The sequence below is a fragment of the Camelus ferus genome, chromosome 6 (assembly GCF_009834535.1).
Source record: "Camelus ferus isolate YT-003-E chromosome 6, BCGSAC_Cfer_1.0, whole genome shotgun sequence".
Lineage (NCBI taxonomy): Eukaryota > Metazoa > Chordata > Mammalia > Artiodactyla > Camelidae > Camelus > Camelus ferus.
The window spans coordinates 55,514,752-55,531,679 of record NC_045701.1 but is presented as its reverse complement, the minus strand read 5'-3'; the positions used below and the strand labels follow the sequence as shown (position 1 = coordinate 55,531,679).

The 16,928-nt window shown below is 38.4% G+C and overlaps 1 protein-coding gene across 2 annotated transcripts in view; it reads left to right on the top strand.

Annotated features, from left to right (window-relative positions):
• Positions 1 to 450: 450 nt before the first annotated feature.
• Positions 451 to 16,928, top strand: part of ATG14 (autophagy related 14) — a 34,475-nt gene continuing 17,997 nt past the window's right edge. The window contains exons 1-4 of one of the 2 annotated variants that reach the window (XM_032482086.1): positions 451 to 1,128; positions 11,191 to 11,253; positions 12,404 to 12,446; positions 14,319 to 14,400. In XM_032482086.1, coding sequence (XP_032337977.1) covers positions 854 to 1,128; positions 11,191 to 11,253; positions 12,404 to 12,446; positions 14,319 to 14,400 — 463 coding nt within the window. In that variant the 5' untranslated portion in view covers positions 451 to 853. The remainder of the gene's footprint in view (positions 1,129 to 11,190; positions 11,254 to 12,403; positions 12,447 to 14,318; positions 14,401 to 16,928) is intronic. The other variant, XM_032482087.1, reaches the window with a different exon arrangement.

Sequence of the window (16,928 nt, the reverse complement as noted above, 5' to 3'; positions counted from 1 at the left end):
CACTGATCTAGATCATTTGACCTCTGAGCCCAATTTTTTTTTCCTTCTGTAGTTTAGAGGCATATTCATACACTAGTTACTCCGATATAATCCTCCGATCCACCCTATTTACCTCCACAGAAAGATTTTTGGAATAATCTATGTTAAATTCTACTCAGTTTAGTTTCTTTCTCAGGGCATGCACGGCCCAGAGTAGGGGCCAAATGCTGGACATTAAAATTTATTTTTCAGAAAGACAGAACTTTGATTTCCACGTTCATTATGGTTGTTTCCACTGGTTAGCTATTATCGGTTAAGTACTTATCACATTACTATTAAACGAATTTACTTATTAATCAGACGTTAGGTAGGTACTGTAATTCTCTCCATTTTAACAGGTAAGAACACACGCACAGAGAGATGAGGAATTAGCCCCGAATCCCACACTTAAGGTGGGTGAGCCAAAAAACTCAACCTCGCTCCAAGACCCAGCTCCCTCTCCCAACTCTGCTGTAGTTTTAGCCAAATTTAAAAGCCTTCATAGCGAATTGCAGAAATCCCCTTACTGCGGTCCCAATCCGTTTCCCCAGAATCCTTAGGGCATCGTATTACTATTTCTTGCATAAGTTTGAGGCGTTAACTTGTAGCCTGGGCAGGATGGAGCCACTGATGACATTTTGTTGGGCGGATTCGCCCCTGTAACATAATTCTTCCTGCTTCGGGACCGCAGCCCTTGAACGGTCAGGAAAATCGTCAGCCCCTCCGGCCTCGGGCAGCCGAAGGCTGGGTCAGGCTGGGAGAGGGTTGGTGCGACCCCAGCCGCGCTCCCGGCGCCTCCCCCAGGCTCCTCCCAGGCCCCTCCTCCTCGCCCAGGATGCACCGGGTTGAAAACAAAATCCCACGTGACTGGCTCTGTTCTCGGGCCATCATGGCGTCTCCCAGTGGGAAGGGAGCCCGGGCGCCAGAGGCTCCTGGCTGCGGGCCCCAGCCGCTCGCCCCGGACCTGGTGGATTCTGTGGACGACGCAGAAGGGCTCTACGTGGCGGTCGAGCGGTGCCCGCTGTGCAACACCACTCGCCGGCGGCTGACCTGCGCCAAGTGTGTCCAGAGCGGCGATTTCGTCTACTTCGACGGCCGCGACCGTGAAAGGTACGGCAGCCGCCACGGCCCTATTGTTTCTTCCCTGGGTGTCTCCGCCGGCTGGGAGGCTGTAACCTGGGCCCGAGTGTGGGCCCCGGAGTCCGGCGAGAGGAAGGCGAGGTAGGGAGGGTAGCTGCTTTGCGCCGGCTCTTTGCTCCAGGGGACAGAGCCGGGGGTGGAGGCCAGATAAGGGAAGGTCGCCGTTTTCCGGTAACCCACTAGAGAGGAGTCTGACTCACGGTGCACCTGGGTCCTAGGGAAAAGGGATAGATTGTGACTGTGGAGAGGTCTTTCCCTATTAACTGCCATAGAGATGGATTCTATGTACTTCGCTGCACTTCCATTCAAAAGCTTTGTTTAACATGTATCTTCGAAAGCACATTCATCCTCTAGAGGAGAGGCCAGAAGGGAATCAAATAACTGGTTAAGAGGGATTCGGGCCCTGGTAACCTGTGTCACAGATGGACCTTGTTATCAGACGTACTTACTCTAATGTGTGAGGTCGACTATCTGGTTCCTCCCTTTTCCCCTCTGCCTCCAAAGATTGCTTTGGATGCTAAGGAATTTGGGGGTGTATTGTGGCTTTGTTTTAAAATCCAGACTAGGAGCTGCAAGCCCTTAGTGAAGAGGATTGAATTTAGGAACACGTTTTGGCCTTGTTTTGAAATTTAAACAGACCCACAAGTCTTTGGTTAAGATAATTGAAAAATTAGTGTGATTAGCTGCAAGGTTTCTCACTCCCAACTTTTGTTTAAATAACTTAGTGTCAATGATAGTAAGACAGCTCATTTTTTGAGTGCAAAAGTTCAGGTATTAATTCATTTACAACAATCCAACAAGTCGTTATCCTCAACTTACTGCCAAGGAAAGTGGCCCAGTACCTTGCCCTGGGTCACATAAATAATAAGTGTGGGGACCAGAATTAAAATCTAGGCAGCCTGAACCCATGTGCCATGTATTTAATCACTGACTTGTATAGCATGTATAGTTGGAATTGTTTTTTGAATACCTGATAGTCTGATCATGAGTGGTGTTCATTTTTTTCTTTTTCTTTTGAGATTTGCATGGTATAATCTTTTTAGTTTATCGCTGTGTCCCATTGATGATGACTTTAGAAACTGCTGATGTAATAAGTAACAGCTTTAAAAATGAGAACAGTTTTATTATAAGGTTACTAGGTAGGAAATAGAAATATTTAATGGAGTTTATCAGGGGTTCAGTTCTGGACCCTATTCTCTATTTACTTTTTCCTAGATCCATTCCCATGGTTTAAATATCATCAGTATTCCGAAGACTTGTATCTCCAACTGAGGCTTTTGTGAAATCCAGAAAATAACTGTCTACTGTGTATTTAAATCTGTAATGAATATACATCTTAATATGGCAAAGTGAATTCATAGTTTTCCAACATAAATCTCTTTCTCTCACACTCATATCATCCCAGTAAATGGTAACCTCATTCTTTGGCACAAGCCAAAAAAATCTTCCAGTCTTCCTTGACTCCTCTCTTAATGCCACCGTATCTAATCCCTTCAACAAATCCTATCAGCCCTTCAAAACCTGTCCTAAATCAGACCCTTTTACCACCTCCTGGTCTGATCCACCAGAGGATTATTGCCTCTTGAATCTGTTTCCACCCTTGCTCCCTTGTTTCCATGTTGCAGCCTGAGTAACACCACTCTTCCAGTCCTCTGTTCACATCTTCTGGAGGGTTCCTATTTTACCCAAAGTGAAAAAAGCAAGAGTCCTTAAGCAAAGTTACATATTGCCTGTTCCTCCTCTGATCTCCTGTTGCTTTTTCCCTTACCTACTCTGTAGTACCACCCTGGCCTTCTTGCCGGTCCTCAAACGTACCAAGAACACACCTGCTTCAGGACCATTGCAGTCTTATTCAGACTGCCAGAAACTCTTCTCCCAGAAGTCTTCAGGGCTGCTTCCTTTGTTTCCTTTAGGTCTCTGCTTATACATGAGAGAAACTTTCTGTGACCTTTCAGTTAAAATAGTAAACTTCTTTCCCACTTAACCTTCTTTATTGTTTGTATAGCACTTATTACCATTTTATGGCTTACATGTTAATTTGTCTAACTGCTCTCCACTCAAATGATGTAAGCTCTGTGAGGACAAGACAGTTTTGTATTCTGCTGTATCCCCACATAGTAGAAGCTTAATAAAGATTTGTTGAATGAATCTACGCTTCCTTCTCAAACTCAGTCTGATCCTGAACCACTTCATTATTATCTATCATGACCCATTTGTTACTAAAGCCAGAAACCTGAGAGTTATCCTAGCTTTTCCTTTTTTTTTTTTATTCTGTGTGTCCAAATCATTGACAAGTCTACTTTGATCTGCTCCAGAGTAGATCTTGAATCTGTCTACTTCTAGTCGAGACCACTATCATTTCTCTCCTGGCTACTTATTGGTTTCCTTTCTTTTATATATGCTGATCCCCACCAGCCCCCCTCTGGCCCCCTGCACAGCAGCAACAGTAGAAATGTAAATCAGATGATGTCACTGTTTTGCTTAAAGCTTTCTACTTTGTTTAAAATAAAATTCAAACTCCTGACTGTGGCATATTGAGCCCCATGTGATTTGGCTTCTGCCTTCTAACTTTGGCTGTAAGGTTGAGTTTAAAATGTGATCTTTGGATTCAAACTGCACTGAATTGCATCCAAGCTCCACCACTTGTTATGTGATTTTGAGCAAGTTTCTTAGCCTCTCATGTGCTTAATTCGTTTTGAAAATGGTGGGGTATCTAACGTCATAGGTTTCTGGTAGTGATTACATAAGAGTATGCACTGAGGTATTTAGCATGACATCTGGTATGTATTAAGCACTCATAGAATAAACTCATGCCTTGTTCCCTCATGTTCACAGCTCCTTGGTCAGGGGCCTTCTCTCAGATCCTCAAACACTGTGAAACTTTTCTACCCCTGGGCCCTTTTCCTTGCTGTTCCCTCTGCCCGGAAGACTTTTCCTCCTGATTGGTACCTTGACTTTAGGGTCTCAGCTTAGAGGTCATTTCCCTGGAGAGGCCTTCCCTGACCTTCACTAAGGTAGGTCCCTACTTCCATCTCCCTCACTGTTATTTTCTGTCACAATACTCAGTTCTTCCCTGGTGTTGAGCATGGTAATTGGTGTATTTATTTGAGGAGGGTAATTGCATCCCAAATGTAGTTCCATGCAGGCATGAATTCTGGTTTTGTTCAGTTCGATCCCCAGTGCTTAGAGCAGCGTCAGCGGGTAGCACGTCATAGGCAAATTGTTGAAGAAATGGCAAAGGCAAGACAACTTTAAACACTGCAGTACAAATTATTTTCAGAAGAGGGATGTGTTCTAGTGGGTTTCTTTTTATAACTAAGCAGAAAAGGGGGGTGGGTGGGAAGGGACAGACCAGGAATTCGAAGTTTGTAGATACTGACAGGTATATGTAGAATAGATAAACAAGATTATACTGTATAGCACAGGGAAATATATACAAGATCTTGTAGTAGCTCACGGTGAAAAAGAATGTGACAATGAATATATGTATGTTCATGTAGAACTGAAAAATTGGGCTCTGCACTGAAAATTGACACAACATTGTAAACTGACTATACTCAATAAAATAAAATTAAAAAAAAAAACACAACTAAGCAGAAAAATGAAGAGCAGATACCAGAACCATTCCAAAATCAGAAATGAAAAAGAAACTTTTGGGTTGAGGGGTAACAGGACTGCTCAGGTAGCTTCACTTCACTTTCCATCACTCCCTGTTTGGAACTGTGTGTTCCTAAGGGAGAAGAGTTTGCTGGTTTGTTTTCCTTTGTTCCCAGAACAGTGCCCAGTATCTAGTAGACTCTAAGAATCTCTTGAGACCCAGAACCACTGTCCTGGTGACCAGATCACTTTTACTGAGCTCTCACTGTGTGTAGTTATCTGCATAAAATATTCTGGCAGTTACAGAAGAGAAAGGCAGGTCTCTGCTCTCAAGGATTTACACTGACTACGGATAAGCCTTAAATTGTGTGGGCCAGATGTTGATTGTGAAGTATTCTACTGTCTTCAGAACTTATGAAAAATTTTGTATTCTGTGTTCTGCTTTCAGTCTATTTTTCCTTCTGCTTTATGAAGACCTCCTCACTAGCTGTGGGAAACCACTTGGAAATAAAATATGGAATCTTACAACACAATTTTAAAACCTTTGTTTAACCTCTGATTCTTTACAGTAAAGTAGCCACATTAGCTGTGCCTACATGGGTCTTGAATGTGATATGCCTATCAAAGTTCTTGTAAATGTAAATGTATTTTTTTCAGGTTTCATTAATAGACTCACTGAATATACATGTTCTAATGGTATATCAGTTCAAGAAAAATTAGATATTAAAGAACAAATGTATCTCCCCAAAATTAGTTCCTTTGACTCCTAAAAAGGGAACATGTGTCTTTGTATAATTTTGTGGACACTGTGAGTTTGGCAGTTAGATTGAAAAACATCTAAACTCATGACTTTTTTGTTACTGTTCAGTGGGAACACTTCCTTATAACCTTGGTGTCCTCACCAGCACTATCCTTTCCTCATCTCGCACTGCGGCCCCAGTCCTGAAACAGTGCCCACTTTCTTCTCTGCTTTTTCATTGGCGTTTTAACTTGTGTGCTTCTTTAAGAGATGAAGAGGAGTAATTAAGAAGTTCTCTCAACAGAATCTTCTTTGGATCTCGTACTGGTGAATATTCTAAAATTTTAAGTCTTTTAACAGGAACATAATTTTCTGAATTATACATTTATCTGACACCAGAAATAACACTGTTACCCAATAGATAACTGACAAGTTGAAGTAATCTTTGTGCTCAAAACTGGAAAGAAACTGGTTACCAGTTTATGATAGGTGTAGTAGTGAGACAGGACATAATCTGAGGATACCCAGAGGCTGTAGCACCAAGGAAAATCATCTTGCTGGTTTAGGAACCAGTTATTTTAAACTATGGATCAAAAAGAAAGGCACATTTTATGAGCATATGGATATTGCTTTTGCAAGTACACTTTCAGGAATAACACAGCATTACCTTCACTGATGAGTTTTAAGAATATATGAATACACTTTTACCAGGAAACAGAAATATGGGCACTGAACAAATTGAGAGATGGGATAAAGTCCCAGTGAGAAATTTAGATGTTACTAAAGATTTCAAGGGGAAGATACAACCAATATCCAAAAAACTGTCCTTTGGATATTTCTGGTCTCCCTCCAGTATCTTTTCGGTTGTCAGTCACCAGAGCCTATAAAAATCTATTGTCATGAGAGTTCAGTTCTGGACTCGCATTTGTATAACCCACTCAGCAGAACAGAAGCTCTGTAGGTAACTGAACTCCCCATCTCTAGCCAAGAGTTTATCAGCCTTACTGCTGTTTGATTATGTTTTTCAGGAAGGGTCACAACTCCCATCCCACGCAGCTTATTACTGTATTTATACCAATACTTGGAAATCTGCTAAGAAAATATAACTTTTGTTTTCAATCAGTATTACTGGCAACTGTTACCATTATACATACCTTTTAGAATTTATAAAAGGCTTTTGCATTTATTATCTCATTTGTTCCTTACCACAAAACCACGAGTTATTAACCTGCTTTTAAAATGAGGAAACTCAGAGGAGTTATGCTCGGCTATGCTAATTCTTACATTTACTTCCAGATCTGAAATATATATATAATATATATATTCAATTTAATATGTTAGTAAGCTGAAGTGCAAAATCACTCATTGCAGTGAAGAAAAGGCAAACTAGCCTATATTATGTGCTGAGTGCCTGTACCTGATGCTTTCACTTTTATCTTATTTAACCCCTATAACCAAGCAGGATAAGAATTATTCCCATTTTACAAGTGAGGAAACTAAACAGTTCTTTGTTTCTACTTGTTGCTAATGATTCAACCTTCGTTCCTGCCAGTGGAGTGTGTTTTTACTATAGTTGACTCTCGAACAATGGGGTTAATTCGCTATGATTTAGTCAGCCCTCTGTATTCACGGTTCCTCCATGTCCACGGATTCAGCCAACTCTGGACCATGCAGTACTGTAGTGTTTACCGTTGAAAAATGTCTACATTTAAGTGGACCAGGCAGTTCAAACTCACTTTGTTCAAGAATCAGCTGCGCATTTTCTCATACTTTAGTAAATTTTCTTACATAAGATAGAAGAACCATCCTGATATGGACTGTGTTTTTTCATATGGTATTTGTCCATAAACACAATACCTTTGTATACCTAAAGAATTTAAGGGAGAAAAAATATGATGGCTAGTAATCTTTGCTGTGTTAGTATCTTAGTTCAAGAAATACTCAGTTCTTTCACCATTTCCGCTTAAATAAGGGAGGTTGCTGTGCTCTTTTCCAGGCCCCATGCTCCCTCAGAAGCATTGCTGCCTTATTTGTAGAGCCAGAATCGTTATTAACTCTTCACCAAATCTGTGCCCAAATCAGAGATGGGGAAGGTTCCCCACCACTGACCTTAAAACTGTTAATGCTCATTTTCCCCCCTTAGATTTAAGGAAGCCAAAGAATATAATCTGTGTCAAGAGACCTAAGGACTTTAGATACTTTAAGGGATTGCATATTTGTTTCTATAGTGGATGTGATCCTCCAAGGAAGAGCATGAGAAATTTTAATTGATGGAATGGATTCTTTTTTTTCTGATTAGAAAAGTATACATGATAATTGTAGAAAACTTGTAAAGTACAAAAATACCTAAAGAAGGAAATAGATTTTGCCCATATTATTACAACTCTGTTAATATTTTGTTATATTTACTTCTAGCCTCGTTTCTGGAACCATGTGTATATAATTTGATGCTCTAATGTTTTGTTTTCTTTAACCCAGCATCTCATAAACACATACTCATGTCTGTCTACAAAAAATATTATAATATCCTTCATGGCAATATGGTATCATTTGATAGTCATTCTCCCCTTGGACATTATAAAGTTTCCAATTTTTGCTTATGACTAGTTTCATGATTGGTGCCTTCAGACATAAGTCTTCTTCATCTCTGATCTGTTTCCCTTGAACTGCTGTAACTTGTTCAAAGGGTTTAATAGTTTTTAAGGCCCTGAGTTGCATATCTGAAAGGATTTAGTTTTGAGGTGTTTTTGTTTTTTGGGTTTTTTTGGCCTTTCAATCTTTGAAGGAAAGGAGTTGGGGGCCAGTCAGGTTGGCAAAGACTAAAATGTGCAATGTTTGGGGAGGGAGCAAGAAAACAGGTTGGTCAGGTGATATGAAGTGATTCACAGGAAATTTAAAGGTTAACTGCCAGAATTTTGCATGTAAATTTTTGACCCAGCGGTTAATTTATAAGAATTTCTCACAGAGAAACCTAGAAGCTTGTAAAGATTTGTGCACTGGGATATTCATTTATAGCATTACTGATAATAGCAAAAATTTGGAAGCCATGGCAATGCTCATCAATAGGAGCTTATATAAATAAACTTGGTTCATTTGGTGAAATTCCATGTGCTTTTTCAAGAATGTGATAGAGCTATATGTTATGACGTGGAAAAAAATACTAAACATTTTATGTGATAAACCCAGCTTGAACCCTTCACCCCACCTTTTTTAATCTATCTCCATGAGTACTGGGGTGGGGAATGCAGAGAATAGACGAGTGCGCTGATGAGCAATGGAAATGCTGACCAGCCACATTCCTTGACATCAGTCTGCTGTTTAGCTTTGTTAACACCACTTACTTTTAATTTTCCTTGTGAATAATGACATTACTCATGAAGTTTTGATACAGTAAGAATTGTTATCTTCTGTTTATTATTCCCTCTCTCATCTGTGTATTTATGTTGTAAGTTTGTTGTTGTGTTGTTGTTTTAACAAATCCCAGGAGAACTAACCGGCTTGATACAAAGCTGGACTGTGTTATCATCCCAGTTTGTTTCAGTGCAAAGTGATGTTTTTATAACAGATTGGAAAGGAGCACTTTTATAGCCTCTGAAAACAGGATTTTATCCCCCATGTCACCCATTTGCACAGTTTGATGAGTCTTGTGAGCTTGTCATCTCTGTCACGTTATCAGAGCATGAATCACTACATTGCCTCAGTGAGGTGGAAGTAAATGCCACATTAGTTTCTCATTTTTGATACAAGAAAATGACAGCATATAACAAGTAACATGTTCAGTACACAGCCAGTTGATAAGAATATATGATTAGATTTCTTAACATTCTGGAAGATGCTTTGTTATAAGTTGCAGGCACAAAGTAATGCCTGATAAATTAATTGGTGAATCTACTACTGGACATTATGGTGCTACCTAGTAGACCTTTGTGCAAGGATTTGCCATATCTGTGCTGTCCAGTAAGCCATCAGCCATATGTGGTTATTCAAATGTGAGTAGTGAAGCTGAGAAACTGAATTTTTTATTTTATTTTATTTTAGTCACATAAGTATATAATTCTGTCACATATAATGTTGCCTGATTGGCTTTTTTGTTTAATATAGTACATTTTTAGTGATTGACTGCTAATGGTAGGGTTATAATCAGACCATTTTATACCTTCCATTTAGAAGTAGATATCTGGGTACATTTTAAAATGTGGAATTATAGAAATGTATATTAGAGACTTCTATATCTGAATTATTTTAAGGAAGAGATTCTTGGGGCTGTTACGGTTCTGTTAAATTGTTTTCATTTAGGCTAGAAATTTAGGAGATAGCCAAAAGCCTAATCTTGGACTCCTTACCATGTTACTGTAGCATGTGGCATTACCTTTGTCTCTTTGAAAATAGTGAGCCACGGTTAGCTCAATTCAAAATCAGTTGCATGATGTTAGTTGTACAATTTTTTTTATTCAAATTCATTTCCCCCGACTCCCCACCTTAGCGGAGGCACTGGGGATTGAACGCAGGACCTCATACATGCCAAGCATGCTCCCTGCCACCAAGCTATTTTCCTCCCCGTTTTACCCAAATTTTTATTAAACAACAAGCCACATTTTAGGTACTCAGTAGCCACATGTGACTGATGGCTACCATATTGAACAGCACAGATCTAGAAAATCTGAATATCACTGAGCCAACTTCATCTGGTTGACATTGATAGAACTCTGTACCCAGCAATTGTAGAATACACATTTTTCCAGGTGCACATGTAATTTTCACCAAGGCACACCATATGCAAGGCCATAAGACAGTCTCAAATCACAAGATTGAAATCTCATAGAGTACATTCTGTGACCACATCAGAGTTAAAGCAGAAAGCAGTAACAGTGAGTTACCTAATAAAGCCCATGTATCTGAAAATTAAGCAACACACTTCTAAATAATTTATGGTGCAAAGAGGGAATTTTATGGAAAATTAGAAATTTCAAATTAAATGATAAAATATACTGTATCAGAATTTTTAGGGTTTAGCTTAAGCAATATTTGGGGGGGAAGTTTATAAGTTTATATGGTTATATTAAAAAGGGAGAAGCAGGCTTAAAATCGATGATCTAAGTTTCTGCCTTAAACTGCAAAAAGTAAAAATAAGGAAACTAAATCCCAAATAAGCAGGAAGAAAATCAGGATAAGGATAGAATACCAACAAACAGAAAAATGAACTGCAATGTGATATTCCCTCCTTTTGATAACTTTTATTAAGTAACTTGTTAGCCCATAATGACTAGCAATAACATCAGTGAGAAAAAAAATTTTACTTTAATACTTACAAGGAACCAATTTATAGGTTAGAACAGGGTTAAATTAAGCTTAATTAAAATTATTTTTATAATAGAAGCCTCAGTTTCCTTGAATTCAGATTCACTTTAGTGTTCTGATGTGTCCTGTTTTGGAAGACAGTTTAATTTAGGGGTGAAAAAAACCTATAGGCACATTTTTTAAACCCATGAAGGAGTTCTAAAGCTGAGAATTTGAACTTAGTAGTTTTAAATAACCAAATGGTAAGCAGCTGTGTGCATCCCATGGAGAAGATGTGTTCAGGATGGTGACATTTCTGGAGGAGACTGCAGAAATGATTGGCTCTCAGGAATTTGCATAATCTCATTCGACTGAAAAGAGTGAAAGTTTAAATAAAACACTTGAATTTTTTCTTATAGGTTTATAGACAAGAAGGAAAGGTTAAGCCAGCTTAAGAGCAAGCAAGAAGAATTTCAAAAAGAGTGAGTTTTCATTTTACTTTTTAATTTGTGGAGGTTATCCAGTTACCACATGATTTAATTCAGTGCTGTGGTATGCAGTCATGTGGGTTACCAATTCATTGAATTTAGGATACAAAGTGTGAAGAGCAGTGCATCTAGGAGAAGCAAGATAATAGAGATTATCAAGTTTTTAGGAAACACTAGGTACCTGGTTCACAGCAGGCAGTGATGGGGTAGATGAATCAAACCCCTGGCCCTGATAATTGATGTGTGGTAAGTGGGTCCAGGACAGAAGGCATATTAGACTTAAATCAGTAGTGGCGGCTCTTATAGGACGTTATTGCTTCTCTTTACCTTTATTCTTCTGTATCAGGGTTTTGCAGAGTGTGGTCTGCAGATTATCTACATGAGAAGAGTCCATTAACTTGGGTAATGGTTAAACATGCAGCTTCTTGGAATCCTGTTCTCAGGTGTTCTGATTCAGTGGGTCTGTGGGGAGGCCCCGGAATCTGAGTATTAATAAGCACCCCTGATGAATCTCTCATCCTCTGGATTTGAGAACTGTCCTGTAGAACCTTATGTCCCAAACTGATCTAGTCACTGTTCTCTACACATCCCCAAGTCTGATTAACATATTTATAAGCAGATTAAATCTTCTGAGATGCCCTGCATCAGAGAAACCTACTTGGATTTATATAATTCAGTCATTTCTTCTAACTTACTCTCTCACAGAAACTTCTATTTTTTTTTCCCATAGAACACTTCATTTCATAGAACAGATTTTTGCCAAAGCTGCCTTGTGCCATTTTTGCGGGGAACTTGACAATAGCATTTTGGATAGTGAATTATCTTGTAACTGTCATTATTATTAATTATGACTGATGGAAATTACTGACTATGATGGAAGACAAAGGCTATGGCTGTTATGGAAGTTTATTATGAAACTTTATAGAAAGACTCTGGGCAGTGTTAAAAGTGCAAAAGGAAGGAGGTGAGGAAAAAAATGCAGAGAACAGGGAATTTGGAAAACATTTTTAAATGCTTACATCCCACTTTGGTATTTCCACCTGTTTCTAAGGCCTTATTTTAAAAAGGTGTTGATTTTGCATTTTTGAGCTTCACAACATTTATTATCTTAAGAGCTTATTTCCTATGTCTCTTCTCCATACAGAGTGTTAAAAGCTATGGAAGGAAAATGGATAACAGATCAGTTGGTAAGCTTTCAGATGTATTTAAGTAATATTCTTTATACTTGAAGTTACATGTTTTTAAGTTGGTAGAGCTTAAAAAAATCATTTTGAATTTAAATTTATTTTTGATCATTTTTTGGCAGTCCTCTGTGAATATATTTGTAGTGTGGGCTTCTCAGATATTTCATCTAGATACCAAAAATGGGGTATTGGCAATTAATTGTGGAACCACCGTAAGGAATAATTATGGAGTCTGGTATTGGCATAGAAATACAAGAACAGTGAGGGGTGTCATTTTTGAAATCACTTACTCATCATAACCACACACTTTATAGATGGATTAATGGTTGAATGTGAAGAGTAAACTAAAAAATATTAAAAGAAAATATGGGAGAGTATTTCTATAATCTGGGGGTGAGCAGATCTTTATAAGCATAAAGGAAAACATTTTGACAGACTACATAAAAGTTTAAAAGTTCTATATGTTAAAGTCCCTAGCAAAATGAATTTAAACTGGGAAAAAATGAATACAGCATATGAAGATAAGGAGTTTGATTGATTGCACTTTTATTCACTGTTGGTGGGAATATATATTAACATATTCGTTTGGGGGACAATTTGGTGGTGGTTTGGGTTTTTTTAAAATGCATGTAGTATATCTGGCAATTTTCCTCCTAAGAAAATGCACGTGAATACAGAGACTTAAGGGTAAAGAAGCTGATTGCCCGCATCACTGATAGTACTAAATACTCATCAAACAGAATGAGATAATTAAAGAATATGGTCAGTCTACATGTATTGGTGTGAAATGATGTCCAAGATAGATTTTTTAATAAAAAAAGGTACACTAGGGTAAAGTATGATTCCATTTATGTATGTGTTTTAAATATATGTATACTCTAAAAAAAAATCCTGAAAAAAAATTGTCAACCTGTAATTGAGATCACTCCTGAAGAATAGGAAGGAATTAGGCTAATCACTTTCTTCTCCTTCGTGATACTTAATTTTTTTCATACTAATAAGCATTATAATTTTTAAATAATATTTAAATGTAATGTAAGTGAATTCTGCATATGCTCTGAATGTTATATAAACAAAGTGTGTTTGTTATATGGAAAAAGATTATAAAAGACTATTTATAAAGAATCCCATCCTAAATTTTTCAAAGTTCCCTGTTCTGTTTTCTAGTTTTTTTTATCACAAGCTTGAATATTGATTCTTAAAGACTAATAGCTCTTAAAAGTGAAGACATCTCATTGCTAGTTCATTCCTGAATCCTTCAGTCCCCATGAATCTGTTCTCAGATGTTTCTCTCACCCCACTGGAATTTAAGTAATATTAGCTTATTGTATCAGTGAGATAATACAATTGATGGTCTCCTCAGTAACCAGCACTAAGGGTTTAGAGCAGCTCATCAGTACAACTCTCTGATAATGCAGGTGTTCTCTATGCCACACTACCCTGGTATGGTAGCCGTTAGCCACAGTGGAGGGTTGACATATACCACTTGGGTAGGGGGAGTAGGCACTGGATTTTTAAATTATATGTAATTCTAATAGATTTTTAAATAGCCACACGGGACCAGTAGCTGTATATTGGACAGAGCATGTTGTGAGAATATCCTTTAACATTTTCCTGTGTGTTCATTAACATATAAAAGAACTATGCGAATTTCTCTCTCTTAATTTCCTAGCAGCCTCTGCACTGAGCCATAATAACATTTTTTCTTCTTTGTAATTCGCCAGTTATAAAACCTGTAATAAATACAGTTATATTGGTCTTTTCTTCATTACATTTTCTAAGATATACCTCTATATATGTAGTGGCCTTAGGTGGATAATCATATTAATTATAAGAGATCAACGTTTGTGATATTTATTGCATTCCTTTTTTAAGAGATGGAAAATAATGTCCTGCAAGATGAGAATTGAACAGCTGAAACAAACTATATGTAAAGGAAATGAAGAAATGAAGAAAAGTAAGTAATTTGTCCCCCTCTCTCCAGACCTAATAAGGGGCTCATGTGGTATTTTGTGGGATTAATAAACTAGAGAGAGAAACTAGAGAGAGAGGAAGTGGGGGGCAACAGCAACCGGGAAAAGTTTACTGCTTGCCTTTCTCTTTGTAAAACATTTGTGTAAGGAATTTTTTTTTTTTAACATTTTAAATCAACCGTACTTCAATTAAAAAGCAAACAACCAACCAATCCATTTAAAATATGGGCAGAAGAACTGAATAGACTTTTTCCAAAAGAGGAAATGCAAATGGCCAACAGGAACTTGAAAAGTTGCTCAGCATCACTAATATCAGGGAAATGCACATTAAAATCGCAATGAGGTATCATCGCACACCTATCAGAATGGTCATCATCAAAAAGAACACAAATAACACATATTGGCAAGGATGTGGAGAAAAGGGAACCCTTGTACACTATTGGTGGGGATGTAAATTGGTGCATATGGAAAACAATATGGAGGTTTCTCAAAAACCTAAAAATAGAAGTTCCACTCCTGGGCGTATATCCAAGAAAAACAAAAACATTAATTCAAAAAGATACATACAACCCGCTATTAACAACAGCATTATTTATAATTGCCAAGATATGGTAGCATCTTAAGTGCACATCAATAGATAAATGGATAAAGAAGTTGTAGCGTATATATGCAATGGAATACAACTCACCTCCAAAAAAGAAGGATATTTTGCTATTTGCAGCCCTTCATTCACTTTTTTTTTCTCACTTCAAAAACCAGAATTTTATAACTGGCATAAACATTTCCATTGCGTCAAAAACAACAAAATACCTAGAAATAAACTTAACCAAGGAGGTTACCTATATTCTGAAAATTGCAAAACATTGATGAAGGAAATTGAAGATGGTACAAAGAAATGGAAAGATACCTTGTGCTCTTGGATTGGAAGAATCAGCATTATCAAAATGGCCATACTACCCAAAGCGATCTACAGATCCAATGCAACTTCCTGTCAAATACTCCCAACATTTTTACGGTTTGATGACTAGAGAAGTTCCTTTAATGTTTGCTGTAAAGCTGGATTGATGGTGCTGAATTCTTTTAGCTTTTGCTTATCTGTGAAGTTTTTGATTTCTCCATCAAATCTGAACGAGAGCCCTGCTGGATAGAGTATTCTGGTTGTATTTAAAGTGATTCTGCCATCACTTTAAATATATCATGCCACTCCCTTCTGGCCTGTAGAGTTCCTGCTGAAAAATCAGCTGATAATCTTATGGAAGTTCTCTTGTATGTTATTTGTTGCTTTTCTCTTGCTTATTTTAATTTTTTCTCCTTATCCTTAATTTTTGTCAATTTGATGACTATGTGCCGTGGTGTTTTCCTCTTTGGGTTGATCCTGTGTGGAACTCTCTGCACTTCCTGGACTTGAGTGACTGTTTCCTTTCCCAGGTTAGGGAACTTTTCACCTATTATTTTTTCAAAAATTTTCTCAGGTCCTTTCTCTCTTCGCTTTCTGGGACCCCTATAATGTGAATATTAGTGCACTTCATGTTGTCCCAGAGTTCTCTGAAACTATCCTCATTTCTTTTCATTCTTTTTTCTTTTTTTCTGTTCTGCAGTAGTGATTTCCACTACTCTGTGTTCCAACTTACTGATCCGTTCTTCTGCCTCATTTAGTCTATTCTTAGTTCCCTCTAGTGTATTATTCATTTCAGTAATTGTTTTCTTCAGCTCTGTTTGGGTATTCTTTATATTTTCTAACTCTTTACTAAAAACTTCACTTGCAGTTCTCTGATCATTTCCACAATCACTACTCTAAACTCTTTCTCAGGTAGATAGCCTAGCTCCTCATTACTTATTTCTTCTTCAGGGGTTTTATCTTATGCCTTTGCCTGGAACATATTCCTCTGCTGCCTCATTTTGTCTAAATTTCTATTTGTATTTTTATGTAGGTTAGTTTTGTTTCTCCACCTTGGAGAGATGGCCCTCTGTAGGAGATGTCTTGTGCATCCCAGCAGTACACTCCCCTTTTGTCACCCAAGGGCCGGAGTCCAGCTGGTCCCAGGGTAAATTCTGGCCTGCGTTAGCAGACTCCTTCCGCAGGCTGTGGGGTGGTTGTTTTTTTACTTCTGGTATATGCCCCCTGATGGGTGGAGGCTGGACTAGAGGCTTGTGCAGGTTTCCTGGCAAGAGGGGTTGGTGCCTGCCCACTGCTGAATGGAGCTTGGTCCTGGTCCTCTGGTAGGCAGGGTCTTGTCTAGAGGTGTGTCTAGAGGCTGTGGGTTCGGGAAATCTGCTGATGGGTGGAGTTGTGTTCCCACCTAGTATGTTGTTTGGCCTGAGGTTTCCCAGCACTTAAGCCTACAATTTGTTGGGTGGGGCTAGGTCTTAGTGCTAATGACCCAAGCAAGATGTCAGCCTCCAGGAAAGCTCATGTAGTTGAACACTCCCCGCATGTCTGACACCAGCCTTTATGTCCACTGGGTGAGCCACAGCTGCCCCCTACCTCCCCAGGAGACCTTCCAAAACCAGC